Source organism: Odocoileus virginianus, chromosome 4, assembly GCF_023699985.2.
Source record: "Odocoileus virginianus isolate 20LAN1187 ecotype Illinois chromosome 4, Ovbor_1.2, whole genome shotgun sequence".
Taxonomy (NCBI): Eukaryota; Metazoa; Chordata; class Mammalia; order Artiodactyla; family Cervidae; genus Odocoileus; species Odocoileus virginianus.
Window position 1 is genome coordinate 9,864,513 of NC_069677.1, and position 27,990 is coordinate 9,892,502.

The following is a 27,990-nucleotide window of genomic DNA, read 5'->3' on the forward strand; positions in this document are numbered from 1 at the left end:
GGTTGAGTGACTTGCCCAAGGTCACACAGAGAAGGGGCTAGATCTGGGTCAGGACTGTATGACGGGAAAGCCTGAGGTCTTTCCCCGCTCTGTTCTGTCCCCTGGGCAGGAAGTTGGATGGATGTGAAAGTCAACCATCTGTATTTTTCTTTGTTCTGTGGCTCTTCCTGCTTCTCCGTCACACACTGGGGATGCTCATACCACCATGTCTAGGCTCTGACCAGTCTTGGTACTCAGAGACCTTCTGGGCATCACATGCTGGGTAGACTGAGAGCAAACTCCTGGCCAGACAGCTTGTGAGTGTGCCCCCCAGCCCTGGTCCCCTATACTGAGGAGGGCTGAGGTCCGACCTCCCTCCCTCTTAGGAGGTGACGGGTCACATTTAGAGATGGCTCAGAGCAAGCCCCCTTGCTCTGCATCCCATCCACTCTTCCTTTCTTGCTCCACAGTCTTAAGGTTACCACCTTCTTAGGGAACCCCTGCAGACCCCACAGATGGGCATAGACCAGCAGGAACACATTTGGCGGTTACACTAAGTAGTTGGGCATCAGCTTGTGGCTGATAGTCTGGGGGAGGGTGGTATGTGATGGGAGGGAAAGGGGAGGAGAAGCTGTACCTGGAAATTGGGGATGGGGTTGGCGATGGGGAGCCAGGCAGCCCTGGGGTTCTCCTGGTAGCGAAACGGACCACTGAAAGCCTGAGAGATGGCAGTGAGATTGAAGGCGCAGACAGCAGATGCAGCGATGCTGTTTCTGAAAGGCAAGAGATGGCGGGATGCTGCCTTCTCTGGAGGCCTCAGCACCCTCCCCTAAATCCAACCTCCAGCTGTCAAGTCAGTGTGGCACAGCTCCAAGGTTTACTAAGCACCTATGATGAGTCTGGGGCCTTCTGTATCACGGGGATCTCACAGAAGGAGGAGACATGGTCCTTACACTCTGGAAACCCTCCAGGAAAGAAGGACCCATGGATGAGAAAAACTGGTGGATCCTTCTGTGCTTCTCATCCCCTTCCTTTATTCAGTGGGAGGGCAAATAAAGTCAATGGTTTTCGAACATTTTAGTTCATGGTCCACCGTTAAGAAATACATTTTATATGACAACTCAGTATGACACACACATACTGCAGACATACACATTTGCAATGCATTGTCATGAAACAATGTATCACTAAATACATTATACTGTGATTTTTTTTTCCATTCAATTCTGTTCTATTATTTTATTTAAAAAAATAAAAACAACAACCTGGTTACCAAACCAATGTTCTATGCTGCAGCTCAACACCTGCAGCCAGACGACCTCTCAGGTCCCTTTCAGTCATGGAAACAAATGTTTCTCTGAGTCTGATGTGGACAGTTTGGAGAGAGACTACCAGTACACCAAATGTTACCAGGTTGTTCTCTGCACTTAGTCCCTCTCCCCAAATGTGCCTTTCACTCCCCCTCTGCCTGGTCGCAGTCCCCACTCTCTTCCAGGACACCACACTGTCTCTGCAGCATGTCCAGTTTCCTCTAATCCATCCTGCACGCGGCAACTAGAGTGACTTGCCAAATGCACATCCGAGCTAGCCTTTGTCCTGCTTCAAACCCTCCAATAACTTCTCCTTACCCTTAGGATAAAGATCAAAATCCTTAAAGGCCCTCCTGTCTATAATCCTCCTATGCCTGCCCTTCAGCCAACTCTTGTGTCTTTCTCCTCCTCACCCACCAGGTTCCTGCTACACAGGTCTCCTCTCAGTTCCTCAAGCAATTTTTCCCACCTCCAAAGTTTGTGCATATTGTTCCCTCAGGCTGGAATGCTCCTGTCCCTTAGTTAATTCCCAGTCATCCTATAGATATCACTTCCTACAGGAAGCCTTCCCTGATCATCACCTCTCCATAGTGATCATAGCTTCTCTGCACACTGCCCTTTCCCTCTGTAGATTTTATTGCAGTTAAAACTGGGCATTTAATAATGACCCTTGAGAACGTAAGCTCTTTTTGGGCAGAGTCAGGTCTGCTCTTGCTCACTGGCGTGTCTCCCACTCTCACCTCCATTTGATAAGAACCGGGGACATGAAGAAGGTGCACAATACATAAACAATTTGCAGTTTATACTAACATTGCTATTTTCCCTTGATGCCTTTCCAGTGACTCCTGCCCTTTATTCACAGCTGCCTACCTTCTACTGCTGACGGTGGACTGGTCACTAAGTCCCAGCTGTCAGCTCCCAGCTCACAGCACATGGCTGTGTCGCATGTCTGTCCCCTAGCTTGGATGGCTTCTCTGCTCCAGCTTCCCTGCTTTCCCCTCCTCCTATCCATCCCCTAGACCATCCATTCTGTGGCTACTCTGGCTCTCATCCAGTGCTGCTAGCTGGGCCCTAGGTAAGCAAACACCACTCTCTGCTTCCTATGTTTCTGATGTCCTTACTGAGAACTCCCCTCAGCATGCTGGACAGCAAATTCATTTCTTGGTCTTTGCTGCCCATTCAGCATTCTCTGTACAAAAGTCACCTGAATGGATCAGCCTGTACACAGAAGGAGGCAGTGGAGGACAGACTCATGATCTCAGTGGGGGGTTACCCTTCTAATTCCCAGCCTGTGTTTGCCAGGGCAGTCAGATTGTGACAAGACTCTGCTGGTTAGGTTTAGTGGGATCCTGGAATCCTGAAGTTGGAAGGGTGGAGTCTCTGAGCGTCTCCTGTGGGCATCTGGAGGACCCTCCCAGGGCTGTCACCCCCTCATTAAAGGCAGCCTGCTGCACTTTCATCCCCAGCAAGGTCTTTCATGGAGTCACAATCCAGCTCCTTTTATTTTCCTCACATCTGGCCTAGGCCTGACTGTCACAGCAACCCAGAACAAGTGCTCACCTCTCTAGAGGCAGCAAGCCACAAAATCCTCAAAGGACCCAGGGCAGAAGGCACGGCCATCCCCATTTTACAGAAAGAGAAATGAGGACAGGGACTTGCCCGAGGCCACCGGGCTGTGAAGGCAGGTCAGAGCTGGTCCCTGACATCCAGGGGAGGATAGGGGGGAAGGCAGGGACTCACACGTTGGTAGTGAAGACCCCGTAGATGAGGTCCTGCTCGGGCAGGTGGAAGGCACTCTGCAGCTCGTTGTAGTAGAAGGGGACCTCGCCCGGGCGGGAGCAGTTGAGCCGGGCCTTCATGAATGTGGTCCAAGTGTCCTCCAGCAGGAAGCGGCCCCCCACATCGTTCTTGCACACGCGGGCCACACGAGAGTATACGGTGCGTCCACAGTCGTGCTCCACCGCGTTCTCCCGCAGGAAGAAGTACGCAAATAGCCCGATATCATAGGCTGCAACAAAGTTTGGCTCTGGGGACAGAAGAGGAACAAGAGGTGGGTCAGGCCACGAGGGAGGAAGAAGACAGAGTTGGGAGCACCAGGCCGCTTCCATTTCCTTAGATGGGCATCCTACACCCCCCCGCCAGCTTGGTGACCTGGGGGCACTAACCCTGTTCCCACCCCCAACACAAAGTGCAGTTACAATGATAGTTAACATGTATGACTGAGTACTCACTTGTGCACCAGACACTGCTATAAGTACTTTATATGGATTAGCCCACTGGATCCTCTTAACAAGCTATGAGGTACATACTATGATTGTCCCCATATTACAGATGAGATCATTGTGGCCTCAAGTATTTGCTCAAGAGAAGTCAAGTATTTGCTCAAGGTCACATAGCTCATTAGTGGAGAATCAGGGATTCAACTCCAAAGGGCAAGAAACTCCTAATACCATCCCCCAATCTCTTCTTTCCTGTAACCTTTCCTCCTTATCAATTCCTAACTCTCTCCCTTCATAGTCTGCCCCCCATCTGCTCTGGGTCCTCAGGACATCAGTGATTTCATCCAGAGTCCATCTCTGACTTGCTGTGGTCCTTGGGCAAGGGTCTGCCCCACTCTGGTTGGGCAGGAAGGAAATTGATGGGGGTCAGGGTGGGCTGGCTGGGTTAGAACCAGGGGAGCCCTAGGGCTGGGTCTCTTTACCATTAAGCCACTTGGAGTTATACTGGGCGGTGCGAAGTGGTGGCCGGCTGCCCAGGCTGCGATAGATAGCGGGGTCCCGACCTGAGAAGTCAATGACCGTGGCAGCATAGAGCTCCCCCTGGGAGGAGATGACAGCCGTGGAGTTGTGGCGTGGGTCATAGGGGCAGCGGGCCACACCGTTGATCTTCTCCACTGTCCGGCTGAGGTTCCCCACCTGGGGACAATGGGGAGATGGGGCTATTTTCCTGAGGCCCTGGGGCTGTCTGTTCTTTCCCCAGAGTTTTGCTTTCTCCTGGGTCCCTGGTGTCTCTGGACCCCTCCTTCCCTCCACCTCCTTCTCATCGCCCCCCCTCTGAGGGAGCAGTCATCATGGAGGGCAGAGGCTGTTCCCAGAGTTAGGACCCCCCAAGGTGAGGTTGAATTTTGATGAACAATGAATAATTTTTAGCATAAGTATATCCCAAATCTTGCATGGGACATACTTACACTAAAATAATGTCTGTTTTTAATTTGAAAGGCGAATCTAATTGGGCATCCTTTTTGTTTTGGTTTGCGTGAACTGGCAGCTCTGTCCTGAGGCCATGTGCCTGAGTGAGAGAACCTCTGTCTGCCGACCCCATGCAGCCCCCACCTGTCTGCTGGAGCACACTGGAGAAAAGGCATTGGTCCCACACATGAACACTTTGCGGCCAGTGACAATCAGCACTCGCACGTAGTTCTGACATTCCTCCTGAAGCAAGAAAGGAGAAGCAATAGGACAGGCTCTCCACCTGTGGAGCTAGGTGTCTCTCCCTCACTCCATTGTGCCACAGATATTCGAGAGCATTGCTCTGCCCCAGATGCACCCCAGTCCAAAGTTGAGGTAGCATCTATGACTGTCGCCCTCCCCCACCCCTCCCTCCCAGGCTAGCTCTCTGCCTCCCCGCCCACTCAGACACTCAGGCTGCCTTCTTGACTTCACCAGGAGCCCCTGGCTCCTCCAGGCTGGGCCTCCCACATAGCGGCCCTCTGTCCTCAGCACCGTGGGCCTCCCACCAGCTCCAAGTCAGACCCTTGCCTACCAAGGCCACATACCTCGGTCTTCCCTTTGCTTTGGCAGGAGCGGCGCGTGTCCTCGTTGGAGGCCCACTCTGTGGCCTGTGGGAGGAGCACACAGACGTCACACGGCTGTGTCACTCACAGCCAGGGCAGGCAGTGGCCCAGCTGGAGAAGACAGAGCGCCAGCCATGGCCTGCAGGGTAAGGTTCCTCTCACAGCATCCTTGCGGGCCCAGCTGGGCTGCCAGACCTCCTTACCCAGAGACATCCTCTCGGCCCAACACCCTCCACACCTGCTCGGGTTGAGGAGGCCTGGAGTAACAACCCCTTCATCCCCCATCGTCCCCATGCGGCTCTGGGCTGGGGCCTCCCCTGCCCTTCTCCTCCAGGTCAGCTGGGGAGATGTGAGTGGCCAAGGAGGACCCTCAGTCCCACCCCAGGCCCTGAGTAGGAGGCAGGAAACATGCCTCAGTTATGTACCAGACGTTCCTTAAATGAATGGGAGGCAGAGAGGGTGGAAAGGCTAGACCTGCCAACTGCAACCCTGCCTCTATGACTTGCTGCTGGGATGTGGGAGACAGAGACTGGAACCCCCATTCCTGGTTCAAAAGCTATGTGTGCTTTTTTCCTCTTTATCCCACTGTCTCAAGGACCCAGGACTTTCCCTTTTTTACTTGCTACCCTCCATCCACCTCTGTGCAGGCAGCTTCCTTGTTTCCCTGTAGCATCACTCATGCTCTATTGTGGAACGATGTTTGGGGGATACAGCTTCACTTCGGGGACCCAGAGGACATTTCGTGTTCTCAAGTGCCCTTGGCATGACAACAGAGCTGTCCCCACCCAGGAAGCCTCCTTCCCCTGCATCTACTCTGCCTGTACATCCTGAGACCCCTCCCAGCCACTGAAGAGCAACTGGGGAAGAAAGACACCCTTCACATCCAGGCAATGTCAGCCCCAGAGTGTGGTCCATTACGTATTTCTGGGTCACATGTATAAACATGAACTGCCTACCTGTCCTGGGAGAGGGAGCCCTGAGCAAGCAGCTCCTCCATCCAAACAAGCAAAAAGAAAAAAAAAAAAACACAAAACCCACCTGCTTTTAATTTCTAATAGAAGCCTTCTAGGCTTGCGGTCACTGTCTACTGAATTCCTAGGGCCTAGGATGTGGGACTGTGAAGAAAGAAGAGCGCTGAAAAATTGATGCTTTTGAACTGTGGTGTTGGAGAAGACTCTTGAGAGTCCCTTGGACTGCAAGGAGATCCAACTAGCCCATTCTAAAGGAGATCAGTCCTGGGTGTTCATTGGAAGGACTGATGCTAAAGCTGAAACTCCAATACTTTGGCCACCTCACACGAAGAGTTGACTCATTGGAAAAGACCCTGATGCTGGGAGGGATTGGGGGCAGGAGGAGAAGGGGACGACAGAGGATGAGATGGTTGGATGGTATCACCGACTCGATGGACATGAATTTGAGTAAACTCCACTCTGGGAGTTTGTGATGGACAGGGAGGCCTGGTGTGCTGCGATTCATGGGGTTGCAAGGAGCCGGACACGACCGAGCAACTGAACTGAACTGAACTGAGGATGTGGGAGGGGAAGGGGTGGCAGGAGCTAGAGTGGCAGAGCTGTTCTCTGCTGTCCAAAGTTGCAGCCCCAGTGCCCCTGGGCAGAGGGAGAGCTGACTTCGGCAGACCCCAGATTTGGGAGCTGGGTGGCAAGTTTGGTTGTGATCCCATCAGACCGATGACCAGACTGGGCTCATCCTGCCATGCCATGCCTGGAGCTCAGGCCCCTGTTCCCAGACTTTCCTTGGAGAAAGGCAAATCTCCCTGGCATCTGGACACAGAGTCGTGGGCTTCATCTGGACAGGAACAAGGGAGCCATTGTCATACTCAGCACCTATCAGCTCCCAAACTGAGCCTGATGTGAAAGGAAAAAGGGACATAAGCAAACTCAGGGCCTCTAGGGGCAGAAAAGTGCAAAGACCCACATACACTGCAGATGTCCAGGCCTAAAACTCTGGACAGTGGGACTGTGCTGCAGGGGGACAGTGTGGACAAAGGGGCTCCACTGGGGCCTTGGGGTCCCTGAGCACAGGGGCACTTTAAAGGGGTCAACTTTATTTCTAAGGGTATGGAAATCCCACTGTGAGGGTTGGGGGCTCATGGGGGATAGGTGTGTACGATCAAAAGGTGTTAGACAAAGCCACATGGAGCTAAGCACTGGGACAGGCACTTGATACACTCTCTCTTCATTTTACAGGTGAGGAAAATGAAGCTCAGAGAGACTGAACAGTTTTCCCAAGGTCACAAAGCTGGTAAGCAACAAACGCAAGATGCAAACCCAGACAACGGACACTGGAACTAAGCTCTCTCTGTTACATCTTGCAGCCTCTCACTGTGAGTAGGTTTCTCAAACCAAAAGTTAGAACATATGGCCTGAAAAGAATATGTATATTTATAATGATTACAGCACAGAACCGGCTTGAGTCATTTTATTTATTTTTATTTTATTTCAAAAATTATTTTTATCAAAGTAATGATGCACAGAGTTGAAAAAGTTAAATAGTATGAAAAAATAATTTAAAAGACTCCAGCAACAACTCCTCTCACACACCAATCCCATTTCCCAAGGACAATTATTTTAGACTCTTTTATTTTTCTATATAAAGGAATATGAGTGTCGAAGAATTGCTGCTTTTCAACTGTGGTGCTAGAGAAGACTCCTGAGAGCCCCTTGGACTGCAAGGAGATCCAACCAGTCCATCCTAAAGGAAATCAGTCCTGAATATTCATTGGAAGCATTGATGTTGAAGTTGAAACTCCAATACTTTGGCCACCTGATGCAAAGAGCTGACTCATCTGAAAAGACCCTGATGCTGGGAAAGATTGAAGGCAGGAGGAGAAGGGGATGACAGAGGATGAGGTGGTTGGATGGCATTACCAACTCAATGGATATGAGTTTGAGTAAACTCCACTCCGGGATTTGGTGAGGCCTGGCGTGCTGCAGTCCATGGGATCGCAAGGAGTCAGACACGACTGAGAGACTGAACTGAACTGAACTGATTTTTCTATACATGTTTTTAAAAATCCAATTTCTCAAAAATATGTGTCAATCTCAGACTTCATCTTCTGACCTCCTGTTATGGAGGTGAAAATTTTTTTCTACTCACCCATCTCCATTCTCCCCCATCCCTCTCTTCTTCCTGTCCTCCCATTATAATTATGTAATATAAATTATTTAATATTTTAATATATTATTTAACTCTTTAAATCAACACTGTTATTTATATCATTGTGAAAATTATTCACTGCTACCAACTAGAACCCCAGATTTGACTGAATGTAAGACACCATTGATTGTAATATGAATCACTAAGAAAGAAAACATGCTGGCAAATTCCTTTACTTAAATTTTTAATGTAAGCTTATTGGAAGTGTTTCTACTTAGATATATATTTAATCATATATTAGTTTTATGCATACAAAAAGAAAACTGTAAGCAAAATTTATTAAGTATTTTTAAACCTTCTTTGAATTCAGAATGTTCATCTCTTCTGAGTCACTTTTCTATTCTGTCATCAGTGCTCATTTTTTGTTGTTTTGTTTGCTTGTTTTAGACCATCGTTTTGTGAACTGCCCAGGAAGCCAGTGATGCAGCAATTCTTCAAGAATATTTCTCTTTGGTTTCCAGAATTTTCTTTCAAGTTATTGCCCCCACTTGACAGGTTGGATGCTGGTGCTTTCTTGATCTTATCAGCAGGTGTCCACAGAAGGTTTCTGACAAACCAAGACTCACAGTCCCTCCTCATGTGATCCTTAAATGGTTTGAGAACTGAAATGTCAGTGGCTTGCTGTTGCTGGTTGAGCATACCAGGAGTAATGAACAAGTTCAGGCCTGTACAGTTAGAGACAACTCCATCAAGACTGCAGTCTGCCAATGGTGACTATAAAATGCCTTTGATAGAAAGCCGTGGCCTGATTTCAGACTCAGTAAAATGTGAAAACATATGCCTCTGAGAATCAGTGAAATATGCCTATTCTGACAAGGTTTCCATTCTTGACCAACTTTTTGTTTCTCCTGGGCTGAGTAGGTGTCTTGAGTTTCTTCATTGGCTTGTTTTGTAATGTACCTATTACTGAATTTTCCCAAATGTCCAACATTCTCTCTCAATATTATTTGCTAACTGTACACACAAATGGTTCAGATAACCTATTAGTTCCCATTGTCTTTCTCCTGCCCCAGCCTCCTGCCTCCTGCCCCAGGATGGACTGGTCCTCCTGTTTGGCTGTTAACCTGGGACTTACCTCCTCTCCTCTCCTGTTTGCTGAATCCCATGTTTCCCTCTTTCTTGAATTATTGGCTTATTTTGGTAGAACACATCTTCAGTATCTTCCTATGAAAAGGAACATGGTAGATCAATTTTTTAAAATTCTTGCATGTCTGATTCATTCTATCTTCATACTTGATTGATTGTTTTGGTACAGAATTCTAAGGTGAAAATAATTTTCACTCAGAATTTTAAAGACATTTATTTCTCCATTGTCTTCTAGATTCCAGTGTTGCTATTGAGCAATCTGGTGTAATTCTTAGTCCCCATCTTTTGTGGTGACCTTTTTCTCTTTTGCTTTAGAAAAGAATGCTAGAAACTTTTAGAATCATCTTTTTGATAACAGTATACTGAAATTCACACTGATGTGCCTTAGTGCAGGTCTCTTTTAGGAACTCAGTCAACCCTTTCAATGTGAAGACTCATCCTCTGTTTTGGCAAATTTTCTTATGTTATTTCATCCTTAATGTCTTCCTTATCTTTTCCTCTGTTCTCTTTTTAGTAATGCTTATTAATCCAATCCACTGTTCGCCCTTGTGCACTGATCCTCTAGTTTTCTGTTATTTATTTCTCTCCTGCTTTTCATTTCTTGTATTTTGTTGTTGTTCTAATTTCTGAAAGATTTTTCTTCAACTTTATCTTCTAATCCTTCAATTTTTATTTGTCCAATCACTCCTTAAATTTTCATTTTTTGTTTAATGTTTTATAAACAAAATAATTTTATATCTCAGAAAACTGTAATTAGTTTTTAAAATTAATTTCAAAAGTGTTTTCTTGTATTTCTTGCATTGTCCCTGTTTCTTACAGCTTCCTTCATTCTGTTTGCTTGTTTGTTTTTATCTTTCTCCTTGACTTTAGAGGCCTTCCTCAAATGTCTGGTGACTTTTGGCTATTTATATTTAAAAATAAATCACTAACCATTTCCCACTGAAAGGAATAAAGTTTTCCTGGAGAAACAGCTAATTCCAGATCTAGGATAGGAAATGTACAAGGTGAGCCTAGAATATCACTTCATACTAATATGAAAGCAATAAAAAACTGCTAGGGTCATAGTGTCATAGGAGTCAACTTGAAGAGGCTCCTTACTGGCAAAGGATGGGATAGTCATGAGAGACAACTGCAATAGGTTGAAACATCCACAATGTTTAAAGCCATGAGTCTGTAGTAAAAACAGTAATAAAATAATAAAATTCACTAATCATCATTGACAGATACTACAAAGCCTGTTCCTTATTTGAAAACTGGTGAATAAAGACAGAGTGTCAAACATTTATCTTGTCTTTCTGTACGGCTGTATCATCAGGTAATCAGCAGTAGATAGGAAGTTTTTCCTTGTAAGGTAGCCTAGCTAATGCATTGTAACCTAAAGAATTAATATATCTAGGTAACAAGCATCAGTGACTGCGAACATTAAAAAAAAATACAGAGAAATTCAGATACTATGCACCTCCTAAAAAAATACACACTAACATCTCTGAAGTGATCTTGCCAGAATCTAAATTGGATAAAGTCTTCATATCTAAGAATCATCTTACAGATGGTACAGGGAACAGAGGAACATGTTAAGTTATACCACTTGGACTACAATCAGCAAAATCCAGACTGTGGGAAACTCTATAGGACAAATGACTAGGTTTCTTCAATAAATAAACTGCACAAAAATAGAAAAAGGAGAAATATTATTCTAGTCCCATACCCCATTGGTGAGATTTCACCTTTCTTGGAGTCTCCAGATTTGAAGACTCACTAGTTGGGTCTTTAAAGAAAGAGTCTTAGTTTTCCTTTCTTGAAGTGAAGTGAAGTGAAGGTTGCTCAGTCATGTCCGACTCTTTGTGACCCTAATGGACTAAACAGTCCATGGAATTCTCTAGGCCAGAATACTGGAGTGGGTAGCCTTTTCCTTCTCCAGGGTTCCTTTATTGGGGAGGGGTAAAATGGAGGAAGGGATTACTATGTGGGATGGGACAGGAGATGTAGGTTCTAGCTTCTCAATTTAGATAATTTCAACCATGTCCCCCTTTTAGACTTATACCTCATCCTCACATTCCACAATACCCAACAGCCCAATTTCTGAGGCATTCTGGGGAGTCATCCTACTTCTCTGCTACATCTCCCTTTATAAACTGTTCTCCTCCACTACATCAGTTATGATTTGCTCCATCCACTTTCCACCTCCCCAGAGTGCATTTAATCTTTTCTCTACTGACATCTCTTTTGTTCTTGCTGTCATTGCAGATCTGTATCTTTTAAAATTTCTCATTGTCCTTTTAGTGGAATTTTGTGAAGGAGTGGAAATAAGATGTGTATAATCGATCGACCACACAGAATACTTTAAACTAGGAATTCCAGGATAGCAATCTCTAGTAAAGAGAAACTGCATGATTTTCTGCTATGGGAGAAAGCAGTCAAGAGAGCCAGGAACTGGATAATCTCCTTATAGATTCAGCAACTCCCCTGGACACCAGAGAGAATGGCTGAACATGAAAACGTCTGAGCGTTAAGTCCACCACTCAGCAGAGTTTAGACTTCAAACAACTCTGGAGCTGCCAGCCTAGTTTAGACAATGTGCAGATAACTAGAAAAGAGTTCAGAAGCAGCCTCACCATCTGCCCAGGCACAAACAAAGCCCCATATGCGTCCTGATGCTTATGTACATCACAGTCCTCATTTCTGCACTTGCAGGACATGTGGCAGCCCAAGACCATAAATCCATAGCAATTAGGCCTCCAGCCACGTCATCCCCCGGAACTGCTCTGGCACAGGTGGCTCATGGTCTCCTGATTGACAAATCCAAGTAAGCTTACCATTCAGCAGCCCCCTGACACTGTCGACTACTGACCACCTTTTCTTTCCCACAGCCAGCTTGTTAAGTTACACTGAAAGATAACAATCACTGGTGAGCTGATTTGGTTTCCCCTCCCCTTCTGCAAGCACAGGAGTGCACAAACACATAAGCACATGCACACACATACACACTGCACACACATACCCTCCCGTCTCTGCTGCCACCTGCATCTCTCCAATCTTGCTGCTTGGAGAATTGGGAAGGAAGCTGAGTTTTTCTATTTTTTTGAGGAACAGTAGTTTACACAAATTGTTTAATAGGGGCTGGGTACTTAGAAGTCCTTTTAATGGACACTAGTTTGCATAAACAGTTTGCATTTAGATTTTTCTTTAAGGGATGTTAATTATTTAAACTATCAATAAAACACTGCCGTTTAAGTTTGGTTAAATCATATCCTGGGGCCACGTGGGAGGAGCAGTTGGCTGTAAAGGAGAGTTACAACCTTGAGCATACCCCAGGCAGTAAAGACAGTCAAGGAAGCTGCACTGGGGAGCGGGGAGGCCTTGGCCCTGCCTCATGCTGTCAGGAAAGTGGTGTAGCTCATTTTTGGCCCTTAGTTGTGAGCCACTTATGATAGCAGATGCTGAATATAAAAAGGGACCCAAAGCCCCAGATAGGGCAATGGAGGAGCACTCAATGAAGTCCAGCTTTTATGGTCAAAAGGGAGGGCTTTCTCATCAGAGAAAAGGAGACCAGAGTCTGTGGTCTACCTCCAGCCTGGTCGAGGTGATGCTGGACGGCCCCCTCCAACTTCTCTGTTATTCCCTCCTCTTTGTGGCCAGGTGGGTCCCCCTATGGTGGAGAGGTGAGGATGTGAACATGAAATGTGTTTATTTATCTCCTAGGTCCTATTTACAAAGAATCCGACCTGAACTCCTGGATTCAGGCCCCTAAGATACACCCTGGGAAGGTGGTAAAACCAGTTCCTGGTGCACTTGTGGCTGGTGTGCAGGACCCTTCAGAAAAGCCCCTGAGGCCCAGTCCCTGCCTCAAGCATGAGTAATGGGGCTGGCAGAAGATACCTTCCAAGGTGAGACCAGATTCACTCAGAGCTGAATGAACCAAACATCAGGCCTCAGCATCAAGCTAGACAGTCCTAACATCTGGTAAGGTAGGGGACCCAGGACCTGCCGGTCAGCTGTCAATGACACCTGGGGAAGCCAAACCAGTTGGGCAACATCTATGAAAAGGGCCTTCTTAACATCCTAGAGCAGTGCTTCCTAAAGCTGCACATAGGAATCATCTGGGAGCCTTTAAAAATCCCAGTGCCCAGCCGTACCCTAGAACAGAATCTCTGAGGGTAGGATCCAGGCATCAGTGCTTTTTGAAAGCTTCCACCAGTTAGTCTAGTGGGCACCCAAGAGAAAACCAGTGTCTAGAGTTAGGCTAGCTCCAGTCAACTCCTGGTTTATGCCACTCAGCTCTGCAACCAGAAGCCTAGATGACACCACTGTGGTCCAAGCCTCTGCTAAGCCCCCCAGGGTTGTCTCCTTCCCAACTCCAGGGGTCACCTTCACACAGAAGACAATATGCCCAGTCCTCTCTGGAGCTGTGTGATGCTGTGACTCTGTAGGTGTCTGCCACCCGAAGATCAATTCCTGTCTTCTCTCTATCCCCACTCTGCTGCCTTAATTCAATTCTCCCCATCAATCACCTTACTGCAGTTTCTCCTAACTAGCTCCTCCAGGAATCCATTCTCTGCACGGACCAGGTGATTGGAACACTAAACATAATCATATCACTTTTCTGCTTAAACCTTTATACCTTCAAAATAAAATATGAATCCTTCTGAAGACCCTCTGTGGTGCAGCCTCTCTCATCCTGGGCCTCATCTCCCATCATTATCGCACACCCACCCTGTGATCCTCCCATACTGCCCCACTCCGTGCTTCATGCTACTTCACATCTCTGTGTCTCCTCCTTAGCTACCTGGCCAACCTCCATCCTTCTAGCTCCAGCCCAAAGGCAGCTTTCTGGGAAGACTTTTCAGACCCTGCTGAGCTGAGGGTTCCTTGTGCCTCTGGGCCACCACTGCACCCAGCATGCACCCCTTCCTACGTGCCTCCCACAGCACTGTCATTATTTCTGTGCATCTATTTCCCTTTCCTCAGTTGGCTCCCAGAAGACCTTCATTCACAGACCATGGGAACTTAATAAAAAATCAACTCCCTGGGCTCTGGGAAGGACCCCTGGATCTGCTTCCTCCCACCCACTTTGGACCATCTCTGCACTGGCTTCCCCTAGACCCTGGCCTGTGGGGCTTGGCATCTTGGCTTCATTTTCCATGAAAGCCACTTGGACCCTAGGCTCTGGCTGGGCTCCTTTGACCGACCACGCTGGCAGGCTGTGGGATGCTGCCTCTAGGCATTCACTCTACCTTGCTCCAGCCCAGGCCCCAGGAACATATCCCATCCAGTAAAGGGAATCATGTATAATTTATATGCTTGCTTCTTGGGGCAAAGACTGAGCTTGATTCACCTTTGGATCTCAAATACTAGGACTGCACCCAGTTTTTAGTAGTTATTCAGTAAATGTTTATTAATGTTTATTATAAATGGATAAATGGCATTTCTTTTCCATTTTCTCTAGTTCTTCTTGGGCTCTCCCTCCTGATGGTCACTTTTTTTTTTTTTGCTCCCTTATGCTTCCTCTGTGGCTACCAGCTGCAGTGGCCCTGGGGGTCTAGAACAGTTTCTAGAAGAAACTAGACCAGAATATCATACTAGCTCACCAAGGAGTTCTCCCCTTCTCCAACTTCCCTTTGTAGTGAAACCCTATACTAAATAGCCTCATATACTAACAACCATTCTCTAACTAGATTTTGTGTATCACTCCTCATCTTTTTTTCTGGCTGTACTGTGAGCCCTAGAGGACAGGGATCAGTGTGTCTATAGCCCCTCTGCCTCCAGCTCACTTGTGATACACAGTAAGCACTCAATGAACGCCCCATCACTGCAGACCAGCAAGCCTCCCCTGGACACGGGAACTGAGGCTCTCAGATGAAGAGATGGCCTTCCTTTCTCTAGAATGTTCAGCCTCTGCAGAGATGATTTGGCATCTGTTTCTCAATCTGGGATAAATGTTCTGGATCAAGGAGTCCCATTAAAATGCCTCCCAAAGCACTTAGGGAATTATGCTTGGGGAGTCCTTCTTGGCAGCAGATAATAAATCAATCACAGCTCAGTGAAAATGCTAAGCTAGAATGGGATTACTCAGGCCAAGCTAAGAGGGACACCCTTCCCCTCAAGACCCAAACGCAGAGATCTTCCTGTAGATTTAGGCTCTGCATTTATAATGACCAGCCGTTCCAGTTTGTCCAGTACTGAACTGCTTCTAGTGGAAGTCCTGCATCCTGGAGCCCCTCAGTCCAGGCAAATAGGAGCCCCCAGCTCCTGTTCTCACAATGCAGGAGCCCCGTGTGTGCCCCTATGTTTACGTGGCCGCGACCCCCACTCCCAAATACCTTCCCAGCTGTCATCCCGACAGCTAGGGTGAGTCCACAGTGGCTGACAAGAGCACAGGGTTCCTGTTTTCAACCCTAGGGGCTGAATTCTGAATCTCGCTCCTTGTGCTGCCCTGGCCCCAGCCCCCAAACACCAGGAAAATTTCAGGGAAGGGAGGCAAATGTACCTGAAGGAGGGAGACATTGGCAAGGCTGAGTCTGAAGAGGTAGTTCCTGTGAAAACAGAAACAGAGGCCATAAGTCAGGCTGGCTCTATAGGCATGTCCCCAAGGAAGCGGCTTTCTGGCTCCTGCCTCCGGGTGCCAGGACTGGGTGTCAGGACTAGGTGCCAACTGCAGAGGGCCGATGGTGGGCCAGCCCCAGGGAGAGCTTTACCTTCATTAGCTCATTTCATCTGCACAGCCATCCCGGGAGCAGAGAGAAAACACCATGTTACGGATGAGCAAACAGCTGGGGTAAATGGACCAAGTCAGAGAGACAGTATGAGGAAGAGGTGGGATAGAAACCTAGACTCATGCGCCCCTGGAGACCCACAGGCACTGTGGGTGGACCTGGAGGGTGGCAGGACCCCCAGGTCAGAGAACCACATGGAAGTGAATACGGGCTCACAGAGTAGAGCCTGCAGCAGAGACAGAGACCCTGCTGCAGAGACAGGGAGAATTCCACTTGCTGGGGGCCTCCTGAGGGCCTCAGTGTCTGCATCTGTAAAATGGAGAAGCTAACGCCTGTCTTCCTTATTTCATAAGACCCATGGAGACAGGAATGATGTGATGCATGTTAAAAGGCTTTATTAATGTGAAACAGATATAAAGTTTTGATTTTCCCTAAGAATTTTCTTTCCTTCTTTTATCTTCTTTTGGCTGTTCTTCTTTTGGTTCCTGAAGTTTTTGGAATAACTGCTTTAGAAAGTTCTGGCCTACCTAAGCTGTGCTGAGAAATGAGAGGAAAGGTTGTGGAGTGGGCCAGAAACAGAGGGAAGGGCCCCTGCTGAATGGATCCAGGGGCCTGAAGGAGATACCTCTGGCTCCAAGCCTAGGACCCACTCGGCTGCTTTGCTATCCTGGAGGGCCTGGCCAGGGGACCTTGGCTTCAGGCCTCCGATATCCCTCCGCAGGCCTCTCCCCTGCACCCCCCACCCTCCCACCCCCCCGCCCAGGCTGGGGACAGATGGACTCCTGCTTATGGCTCTGCCCCCGTAGTCTGTTCAGGTAACACAGGCATCTGCTCACAGCTTTAAAAAATTAAGGGAAACACTGCATCACTTTATTCATTTTTATCCCATCAAAAATCATTTATCACAACTGGAAGTTTGTTCTTCTGGGAGATGAGAACAGAGAGAAATCTCTATAGCCTGACCCACCCTAAACCCTTTACGGAACAAGGCTGGGTATAAATGAATAAAAAATTTCTCTACCCTGAATTCCAGAGACCCAGGGTGTCTTACAGAGAAGTGGGAAATTGTCAGGCAGAAGAGAAGGAGGAAGGAAAGATGATCCTAGAAAAAGGGTTCTCTGCAGGCATAACCAGGCCAAGGTAAGGGGGACGGAGTGGACCAGGGAGGACAGTGTGAGCACAGGCAGGCAGCTTCACCCTCCCAGCTTTCTGGTCCATGCAGTGGGGATCATCACAGAACCTACTGCCTGGGGTTATTTATTGTGAAGATTAAATGATTTATTACATGTTTCACATATCTTACGGGCTTCCCTGGTGGCTCAGATGGTAAAGAATCTGCCTGCAATGCAGGAGACCTGGGTTTGATGCCTGGGTCGGGAAGATACTCCGGAGAAGGGCATGGCAACCCACTCCAGTATTCATGCCTGGAGAATCCCATGGACAGAAAAGCCTGGTGGGCTACAGTCCATGGGGTTGCAAAGAGTCAGACACAACCAAGCAACTAACACTTTCACTTAGATATTTTACCACATATTTGATACATAAAATAGGGCCTGAGACATGCCAGGTACGGAATGAATGGCAGTTTTCAAAATGTTTCCACAAGGTTCAGAGCAAAGGCATCAGGATTTATTTATTTATTTGTTTATTTAAGCTCTAGTTGATTTATAATATTATAGTAGTTTCAGGGGTACGACTTATTGATTCAGTATTTTTATAGATTATACACCATTTAAAATATTGGCTTTATTTCCCTGCACTGTGCAATATATCCTTGTAGCCTATTTATTCTATACATGGTAGTTTCTCTTAATCTCCTACTCCTGTCTCACTACCACCACCCCTGCCTTTTTCCCTCTCCTCACTGGTAGCCACTAGTTTGTTCTCTATATCTGTGAGTCTGTTTCTGTTTTCCTATATTCATTCACTTGTTTTATTTTTAGATTGCAAATATAAATGATAACATTCAGTGTTTGTCCTTCTCTGTTTCACTTATTTCAAAGGCATCAGGATTTTAAAAGCTACATATGTAAAACTGGTGAACCCTGAATCAGGTGGGAAAATGGCATTAATGCCAGCTTCCTGACTGCAGCGTTGTACTATGGTTAGGCAAACTGTTACCACTGGGGAAAACTGGGTGAAGGGTATAAGGATGGGATCTCTCTGTATTATTTCTTAGAACTGCAAGTAAATCTACCATTGCATGCATGCTAAGTTGCTTTAGTCGTATCTGATTCTTTGAGACCCTATGAACTGTAGCCCTCCAGGCTCTGCTGTTCCTGGGATTCTCCAGGCAAGCATACTGGAGTGGATTGCCATTCCCTCCTCCAGGGGATCTTCTTGACTCAGGGATCAAACCCACATCTACTGAGGCTTCTGCATTGCAGGTGGATTCTTTACCGCTGAGCCACCTAGGAAGCCCAAATCTACCATTATCCTCAAATAAAAAGTAAAACAATGACTCTCTTTGCTAGGGAAATAAGGTCCATACTCTTAGATACTTGTACGTGTAGAGATTACCTCAGAGAGGACACACAAACTCACACACAGCATGCCTCCAGTGAGGGGTCCTACCTAGTGTATTGTGGGGGGGGGGGGGGGTGGCTCTGTTTTTCCTTTTTGTACCTTCTGAATGTTATATCGTAACATATCTGATACAAAATAATAATTTTAAAACAAAACAATAAAATGCATTCAACCCTAGTTTCTTCTTTTTTATTAATACATTTCTTATTGAAGGATAATTGCTTTACAAACCATAGCTTCTTAATAGCCCTGTCGTGTCGGCAGCCCAGAGACTGTAACCCAGACTTTACAGATGAGGAAACTGAGGCTCACGGGTCAAGGTCACCCAGGACAAGAACACAGCTCTTATGGTCCAGAGCTCTGTCCTCCTTTTCACATGGCAAATGGAGGGGTGGGGCCACTCAGGAGAGCCCCAGAGCCAAGGCTGGTCAGCTACAGAGTGCAACCTTGAGGTGTCCAACCCCTTGGCTGTCCTCCCCTGCCCCAGACCTGCTCAATCAGAACTCCCAAAACAGAGAACTTCTGAGAAACACCAGTGCAGCTAGAGGTGGTAACGTAGGTTGGCAGAAAGCCTCGAACCCCGAGGTTAGGGGGCCTGGATTCTAACCCCAGACTCTGTTGTTATCTTGCTATGTGATCTCGGGAAGGTCACCTTCCCCTCTTGGGCCTCTGCTTCCTCTTATTTAAACTGAGGGCAACTGGATTAGGTCTGTGATTCTCAAACCTCAGTGTGCACCAGGCTAGCTGGAGGGCGTGCTTACATGCAGGCTGCCGGGCCCCACCTCCAGTTTCTGACTCATCAGGTAGGGTCCGAGAGTTTGCATTCTAACAAGTTCCCCAGTGGTGCTGCTGCTCGTCCTATTGGAACAGACCGTCTCTAAGCTCCCTTCCCAACCAGAGTTGGTGGTCTATATTTTGTGAGATTTCTCTCCTCCTAGTCCACTCTGCAAAGTTTCCATAAGTCCTTAAGTATTATCCCTAAATACTGGAACTGGGCCTTGGGGCTAACTGATATGGCAACCGGGAGGTCCTTCATAAAAGCACATGGCCGGCGTCCCATGTCGCATGTCCCAGGTGCAGGCAGCCAGCCGGCCAGCAGGGGGCACCTTCTCTGCGTGGCACTCCCAGGGAGGACCCCAAGGAGGTTCTGGCATGATGACTGGGATGCCGGCTATGAGGTTGACAGCAGGCATTCTGGCCCTCAATAACTGCCAGACCCTGGGGAATGCGGCTTGCTGAGATGTGGCCATTACTTCTTGTCACTCCCTCAATGCTTCCTTTGCTGGGGGACAGGCATTCAGGCACAGAGAGAGTGTCTGGTAAAGAGGAACAGGGACCCAGGATGAGGGGTTGCCCACAGAGGGTCATCCCAAATAATATTGCCTCTGCTCAATGTGCTTAGAATCCATCCCCCAGTCCTGGCCCCAACACTCCTGTACCTCATTACCTGGCTCCCACGATGAGCTGGTTTCTGGAAGGATCCAGAGCGAGCTGGGAGAAATCTTGGGCTCCAGGGTAGGTGAAGTTAGAGACCCATGGCTTCAGATCTGGGGGAGGGAGAGGCAGTTGTTCAGTTACTGTTGGACTAGGGGCTCCCAGCTGCGCCAGCGTTGGACCCAAGAACGGAAGGGCTGCAGTGAAGTGGGGGCACCCTGGGCTCTACCTGCCCACCTCTGTGAGCAGACAGCTAGGGAACAGGGAGTAGGGGTGTTGTCACTGCTCCTGCTTTGCTCCCTAGCTCAAAAACGGGCTCCACCCATCCCCTAGCTGCACAAAGAAAACCTGTAACCATCCTTGACTCCTCAAGACCCTCACCAGCCACACCAAACACGCTGACAAATCCTATCCTCTGAAATCTAGCCATCTTGCCCCCTGCACCCTACCCCCCAGACAAGCTACCGTCATCTCTTGTCAACAGCATCCTAACCAGCACACCTGCCACTCCTGCCCCTCCAGCCCATTTCCCACAAGGCAGCCAAGCCATCTTTATAATATGCAACTCTAGTTGTGTCACTCCCCAGCTTAGAACCCTGTAATAGTGCCCAGTTTCCTCCGGGCAAAGACATAACTCCTGTGACGGCCTTTGGTTTCTGGCCCCACTGTCCTCCCAATGAATGAATGCCTGGCGCATTAGTTATCTAGTGATCCACTGAAAGAATGATGCTTCAGCTTATACATTCCCTCTCAATTATACATTCCCTCTCAAACCATCCACCCCAGCCACACTCAACCAGGGCACATGTCCAGATCTGTCCCACAAGAGCTTGAGAACCTTTTCAGTTCTATTATCCCTCAGTGCAACAGCTCCTATTTGTCCCCATCCTCACCCCACCTCCTCCAAGAAGCTTTCTCTGACTCCTCCACACAAGGTGATAGGCTCCCATATACCTCTACTTGACTGCCATCAAAGCCCCTATCTCACTGGGTGTCTAATCTGGTAGTTTGCCCTGGGGGACAAGGAAGATCTTGCTTCTGGGATCTCTAGCCTCTGCCTAGTACCCAGAAGTATTTGACTAAATGTATGAATGTCAACTGTCTTTTGTACAAGAAGACTCAGGTTTTCAGACAAGACTCCACAGAGGTGGAAGAAAGGGAGGATGGGTGGACAGTGCCCATCTCTGTCTCCAAGGAGGATCATCCCAGCCAAGGCCAAAGTCTCTAATGAGGACTGGGTGGGCAGAGCAGACCTTGCAGCCCTCTGAATGGATGGGGCAGTGGTCATGGGAGGGTACATCCGGGGAACAGTGCCCAGATAACTTTCCCTCCAAATGGAAGCTCACTTCCCCCATCTGGGCTCACAGCCCCTCCACAGCTTTCTTTCAGCCTCTTCCTCATGGATGTGAGGGAACTGGCTGGTGAAGAGAGAATGCTGTGGGCAGAGGAACTTTCACATTGGTAGGGTAAAGATGATGGGGAAATGTGAGGAGGCCCTGAGCTTTCTTCCTCACAGTATATTAGTAACTGGCTCCCAGAAGGCCCAGGGGAGAGTGCAGGGTGGGTGTGTGTGTGTGTGTGTGTGTGCGTGCAATCCAAGGGAAATAAATCATAGCTCATTATCCCTCCAACTACAGAGTAAAAGCAGCCCTTCATTTCTGCATGACAGGCAAACACTTAATCGCTCCCTGGAGAACTAAAGGTTTTGCAAGTTGGATGTTTTTCAGAAAACTGTGATATGCACCATTAAAAAAAAAAAAGGAGAAGAAATTCTGCAACAAAATGAAGCAGACCCTTTGTGTCTGCCTCTGCCCTCAGCATGGGGCTCTAGACTGGCATGAGCCATCATGAAGTTGCAGTGGCATCTGGGTGATCTCAGTATAGAGAGTGGATCTGGAGTCAATTAGGCTGGGTTTTTAGTTGATCTCAGGGCCACTCTCAAAAATCCGGACAGGATATCATAGTATCTTAGAGACTAAGCCAAGGGTCCTCCTCCTCCAGGAAGCCTTCCTTGATTATAACCTCTCCACCCTGATCTTATTCTGTTCTATTTTCTCTCTACACTTCCAGTTCCATTCACATTGTATGTTTTTGTTGCTCTGAATGTGCTCATCTGTTTTCCGGGTGGTGTGTGTGTATGTGAAGGGTTTGCCTGTCCCCAGCATACTGGGTGCTCTCCAATAAGAGCAACAAGTCACACTTTAATCTCCTTCTTCCCTTCTGACAGGGATGTTCCAGATGCTGAACAGAGGAAGAGATGGCATAACTGGTCTGCAGCAAACCAGGAGAAACTCCACGTGGAGATGGCTCAGCTCAACCTTCATTACAGGCTTTTCTTAAGGTGAGGGGAGAGGAGGAGGAAGCAGGGCAGGAGCCAGGATGACAGTGGGAGGTGGGGTGGAGGAGGGGTGGTCCCTTTCAGTTTCTGACCCTCTTCCTTACCCTGAAGTGACTGACAAGGGCAAGAGGGAAGGGGCGAGGCAGGAGATGCAGCGGGCTCAGCGTGGTGATCCTGGGGGAGCCGTCTTGGGAAGGGAGCCAGCTTCCTCTTATTAAACAGGCAAAGAGGACCAGAGGGAAAGCTGTCGTTAAAACACCAAGCACGTTCTGACCACCGTGTGCAGTGAAGGCTTTGGATGGTGACTTTAAGAGAAAAATGACATTCTCCATGACGCGCCTGTGATTTTAATTATAGTCAATTCAATTACCCACTTTGTGGATTAACCACTGTTAGTGTTAACCCCATACTGGCTTCTCCCTGCCACCTAGAAAGGCCAAGCTGCAGTGAAAAGAATAACATGCAGGCCAGAGAGAAACACAGGTGGGGCCCCTGAAAAGAAACCAACAGGAGAAAATTCAACCTTACAAAACAGAAACACGGCTGTCAGATTCTGCAAGTGGCAGCTCCTCAGCGGGTATTTAGGGGTTATTCACAGATCAGCCAGGTGTCAGGGCAGAGGGAAACTCAGAGCTACAGGGTTAGAAGCTTACTGACCAGTCAGAAGTAAAGTGTAACATCTGAGGGGGTCCCGGAAGCTGGGGCTTGGTGCTGGGCTGTATTATGGCAACTGGAATACGGCATCACTCGGAAGAGTCACCTAATAAGAATGGAGTCCCTAGTGTGTGCCCTGCAGAAATAAAGGATTGTGGGGGGGGGGGGTGGACAAGAGGACCAGCCCTGGCCCAGGACTAACTGCACTGGGGGACCAGAGGGAGTGACATTTAAGGAACAAGAAACAGGAGTACTCAAAAGAAACTCTCGGTTACCTTCTGAGGCCCCACAAAGTTCAGCACTGTGCCTAGAGTTAGGTATTGGGTCTAGGGTTGAAGAAAAATGTGGTGAATAGACAGGAAAACTCAAAGTAGTAAGAGGGAAGGGTTGAATTTCAGGGAGACCAGAAGGCCTGTGGAGGGAAAACAAAGATGATTCCACTCTCCGGGGCTGTCAGTCTAGGATGACAGACCACCTCCCCTCGCCTGGGACTCAGGGAATTCCCGTCACCCCATGTCAACTGTCTGTGTCACTCTAACCTCATTCCTTCCTTCTGAAAGGAGGTGGTGTGGGAAGTCAGTTTCATTCAAGCACTTTACAGCTGAAGATCAGAACTGGTGTCAAGGAAGCCAAGTTCTTAAGGAACATGTCTTTACATCTCTCCACCCTCCTCCCGTCATACCCAGTTTGTACCAATACAGACCAGCCTGGCTGGGCAACAGGGACTCCCCTGCTCTCCTTCCACTATCTCTGTTCCCAGATCCAGCCATGCCCCAGCAAAGCCCCTGAGAAGAAAGGGTTCATTAGGAGCGGCCACAGGGGGTCCTCATATGACGAGGCCACCGTCAGAATCCTGCTCCTTGGTCCTTCCCTTCAGCAACAGCCACCAGCACGCCAGGAGCCATCAGAAGTCTAAGGGTATGCGTGCGTTTTGTAGGTTTAAGGACATTGCTAATTTACTTTAATCCACTTAAGCCTTCAAAGCCTCGGATCCCAGCTCCAACAAGACAGCACAGAGAAGATGGCTGGAAACCCTCCTCCCTGAGTGGGAGCCAGCCCACAGCTGGGAATCCCACACATCTGAAAGGCCCCCAGCCTCCCCACCTTGCTGCCCCAGCTCCTATCCATACCGCCTCCAGATCCCAGGCCTGCCTCGGTCTCATGGATTCATTTCTCCACTCTAGTTTCTATCTTGCCCCTCTAAGCTGGCTGTATGGAATCTCAAGGATGGGTTGCCAGGGCACCCGAGGTTGGAGCAACTGCCGTCTGCCCCGGGAAGTGGGAAGAGCCCCGGACAGGAGGGAGGAGGCCAACACTGAGACCCAGCTCTGACAAATCCCTCTAACCGTCTACACCTCAGCCTGCCCTTTTGTAAACAGAGATGAGTCCTTGCCCTGCTGCGCTGCCAGGGTTATTGTGAAGAGGAAAAATCACAGATAGTTTATCAAGCTTAAGAACCTGGGGACCCCTGAAACTGCATCTGCAGATCCTCATGTGAGCTGCCACATAGGTGATGGATCCTAACACCCCTAGTGACCCCCAAACTGGCTAACAGGTCAAGGGAGAACTTGAAAGATGCTCTGGTATTTGTGTTTTATTTTTAGATTATCATCAAATGTATATCCTCATTTTAGAAACTCTTATTGAGAACTTATGGACCCCCCAGAATATGTCCAGTGATTCACAAACCCCAGCTTGGGAAAGACTCTAACAGGACACTCTCACGCCCTTCCTTGACAGAAGGAGTGCTGAGTCATCAAGGCCCCTTTCCCTGGGGACTCCCGCGGCCTCAAAGACAGGCACCCCTATAGCCATCTTAGAGCAGAAGGAAGCTTTCCAGAGATCTCCAGGCATTCCCTCATGCGTGAGTCACCCTCATTCTTCCTCAGGGAAGCCAAGAAGCAGAGCTCATGCTGACAGAAGAGATACAGCTGAGATGACCCACCAACCCCTGGCCACCCCACCCTGGGCAGCCACAACCTCATTCTCCAGCAATGGAATTCCAGGGAAGGACCTCAGGGAAGCACGGAGAAAGAGCTGAAGGAATTGTCTGGAGACAGAATCAGATCTTCCAGCCCACTGCTACCCATTCCTCTTACATCTACCCTCAGAGGAAGAGTCTTCATACCCTACAGGAAATGACTTCCGACATCCAGAGAGACCCTGCAGAGGGTCCGCCTAAGTCCTTCAGGACACAGTTATTGCAAAAAAGGACCCAGGGGGAAGTGGCTCTCACCTGCAAAGGCCACGATGGGGTGTTCCCTCAGGGAGCACAGCTGCTGCTCACCGCTGGCTTCACTGGCGACATCCTGGGAGCTGGCGAGGTGCACCACCAGTAGTGTGACAGCCAGGGGTCCTGGGAACACCATGCTGGGCCCCTCGGTGGTACCGGCTCCCGGAGGCAGGCTGGGGGAAGACCTGCAATGCAAACGCTCACTCTCACCACGCGCTCCCTCGGCAATGCCCACCTCTCAGTGGTCCCACAGGATTTGTTTGTTTAAATAAAATTTATATTTTATTTATGATACCTAAGAGTTTGCTCTGCTCCAGTAATGTAAAGTTATAGATCATATCTTGAAAGCTAATTTCCCTCTTAATGGTATTCTGGACAAAACTGACAAATTATAGAGCTTTTTCTATTATGATCCCAAATGGTTTAAAATTTATTTTAATGATAAAGGTGGTATCTTAGGGATTTTAATAAATGGAGTTAGGACAAGTGGGTAGCCATTTGTAAAAAGATAAATTTAGATCCATAACTCACACCAACTAGGGAAAATTCCACTGGATGAAAGATTTAAATGTTAAGGATAAAAGCAGAAAAATACTAGAAGAAAATGTGGTCAGAATTCTTTATAACCTTGGAGTGGAGAACCATGACTCAAAATCCAGAAGCTATTAAACAAAAGATTGACAAATTTAACTACATAAAAATCACCAACTTCTGCAAGCTCCTCCCTACCCCTCCCCCTAAAAAACCAAACATCCAGCAAAATCAAAAGGCAAATGGCAAACAGGGGGAAAGATTAGCAGTTTGCAGCAGGCACAAGGGGCTAATATTCCTAATATATAAAGAATTCCTGAGAATCAAGGGGAAAAAACAACAATCCAGTAGAAAAATGGCAAAGAATATAAATTCAAACAGGGCTTAAAAATATGAGTGACACTATTCTCATTCATAATAAGAGCAACTCAAATTAAAAGTTGAACTGAGGTAAGGCTGCTCACCTATCAGCTCTGCACAAATCCAAGTGAGATGACAGCTCTTGGGAGGCAGTGGGAAAGGGGTGCTCATATGCTGCTGGCGTGCATGCCTGCCAAGCTGCTTCAGTTGTCTCCAATTCTTTGCGACCCTATGAACTGTAGCCCACCAGGCTCCTCTGTCCATGGGGACTCTCCAGGCAAGAATACTGGAGTGGGCTGCTGTGCCCTCCTCCAGGGGATCTTTACGACCCAGGGATAGAATCCATGTCTCTTGTGTCTCCTGCATTGGCAGGCGGGCTCTTTACTGCTAGCACCACTTGGGAAGCCCCTTACAATGCTGGATGGTGTACAGAATGATACAACCCCATGGAAGGGGACCTGGCAACATCTGGCAAAACAACAGAGGCATGACCCCCTTTGACCTAATTCCCTGGGGTAAACCAGTGCTAACTCGAAGTGTGGTCCACAAGCTGTGACCACTCTGAGGTAAGATAAATGAAGAATTTGGATAGTGTTTTTTTAAAACCTTTATAGTAATTGACAGGGTAGTTTTTATGTCCATTGGATCTGATAACAAAATATTGGACTTGTATTTTGCCTAGCTTTTTTTTTTTTTCCAATTCACTTCTCAAGAAATTCGCTTTGATTGAACTTTACCTAAGTATCCACCTGCAGCAGATTGCATATTGAAAAGTAAAACCTGCTCCTTCACCACAGTTAAGAAACAAGAATAGGTGACTGGGACCCCTGCAAAGTGACTTATACACGAGATTATTCCTTGTGGCATTTTTTTTAAATAACAAAAGACGGTAACAACCAAATATCCAACAAATGGAGACTGCTTAAATAAGCCATGGTGTGTCTTAGTAATGGAATATGATACAGCTACAGAAAAGAATGGGGGTTGGTCTTCAGATTTTGTTATGGAGGAGTCTCCAGGTATATTAAGTGTAAAAAACAAGGTCCACAACAACGTAATATAGCATGCTACACTTTGTGTAAAAAAGAGGGTAGAAATAAGAATATATATTTATATTTGCTTATATTGGCATTACAATACAGTGGAAAAAATAAACCCAAACTAATTTAAAAAAAAAGGTCACTTAAAAGTAGCAAAATGGTGATCCCGGTGTATCAATATATAATTTTTTATAATATTTTTACTTTTGAATATTAAATGTGCTTAATAATATCTATTCAATTAAAAAAAAGATGGCTTAAAACTCAACATTCAAAAACAAAGATCATGGCATCTGGTCCCATTACTTCATAGCAGATAGATGGGGAAACAGTGACAGACTTTAGTTTTAGTTTCTTGGGCTCCAAAATCACTGCAGATGGTGACTGCAACCATGAAATTAAAAGACGCTTGCTTCTTGGAAGAAAAGCTATGACCAACCTAGACAGCATATTAAAAAGCAAAGATATTACTTTGCCAACAAAGGTACATCTAGTCAAAGCTATATGGTTTTTCCAGTAGTCATGTGTAGATGTGAGAATTGGACCATGAAGAAAGCTGAGCACCAAAGAATTGATGCTTTTGAACTGTGGTGTTGGAGAAGACTCTTGAGAGTCCCTTGGACTGCGAGAGATCCAACTGGTCTATCCCAAAGGAAATCAGTCCTGAATATTCATTGGAAGGACTGATGCTGAAGCTGGAGCTCAAAACTTTGGCTACCTGATGTGAAGAGCTGACTCATTGGAAAAGACCCTGACGCTGGGAAAGACTGAAGGCAGGAGGGGAAGGGGATGACAGAGGATGAGATGGTTGGATGG

General features: G+C 47.5%; 1 protein-coding gene across 5 annotated transcripts in view; it reads right to left on the reverse strand.

Moving 5' to 3' along the window:
* SEMA5B (semaphorin 5B) overlaps positions 1-27,990 on the reverse strand; it is a 123,836-nt gene that overhangs the window by 13,715 nt on the left and 82,131 nt on the right. For 3 of the 5 annotated variants that reach the window (XM_070466072.1, XM_020871290.2, XM_070466071.1), the window contains exons 2-9: positions 25,247-25,428; positions 20,032-20,131; positions 15,833-15,878; positions 5,065-5,127; positions 4,622-4,720; positions 3,991-4,204; positions 3,030-3,315; positions 617-752 (exon numbers count right to left, since the gene is read on the reverse strand). In XM_070466072.1, coding sequence (XP_070322173.1) covers positions 617-752; positions 3,030-3,315; positions 3,991-4,204; positions 4,622-4,720; positions 5,065-5,127; positions 15,833-15,878; positions 20,032-20,131; positions 25,247-25,379 — 1,077 coding nt within the window. In that variant the 5' untranslated portion in view covers positions 25,380-25,428. Of the gene's footprint in view, positions 1-616; positions 753-3,029; positions 3,316-3,990; positions 4,205-4,621; positions 4,721-5,064; positions 5,128-15,832; positions 15,879-20,023; positions 20,132-24,114; positions 24,243-25,246; positions 25,429-27,990 lie in introns of those variants that run through there. The other 2 variants (XM_070466069.1, XM_070466070.1) reach the window with 2 other exon arrangements.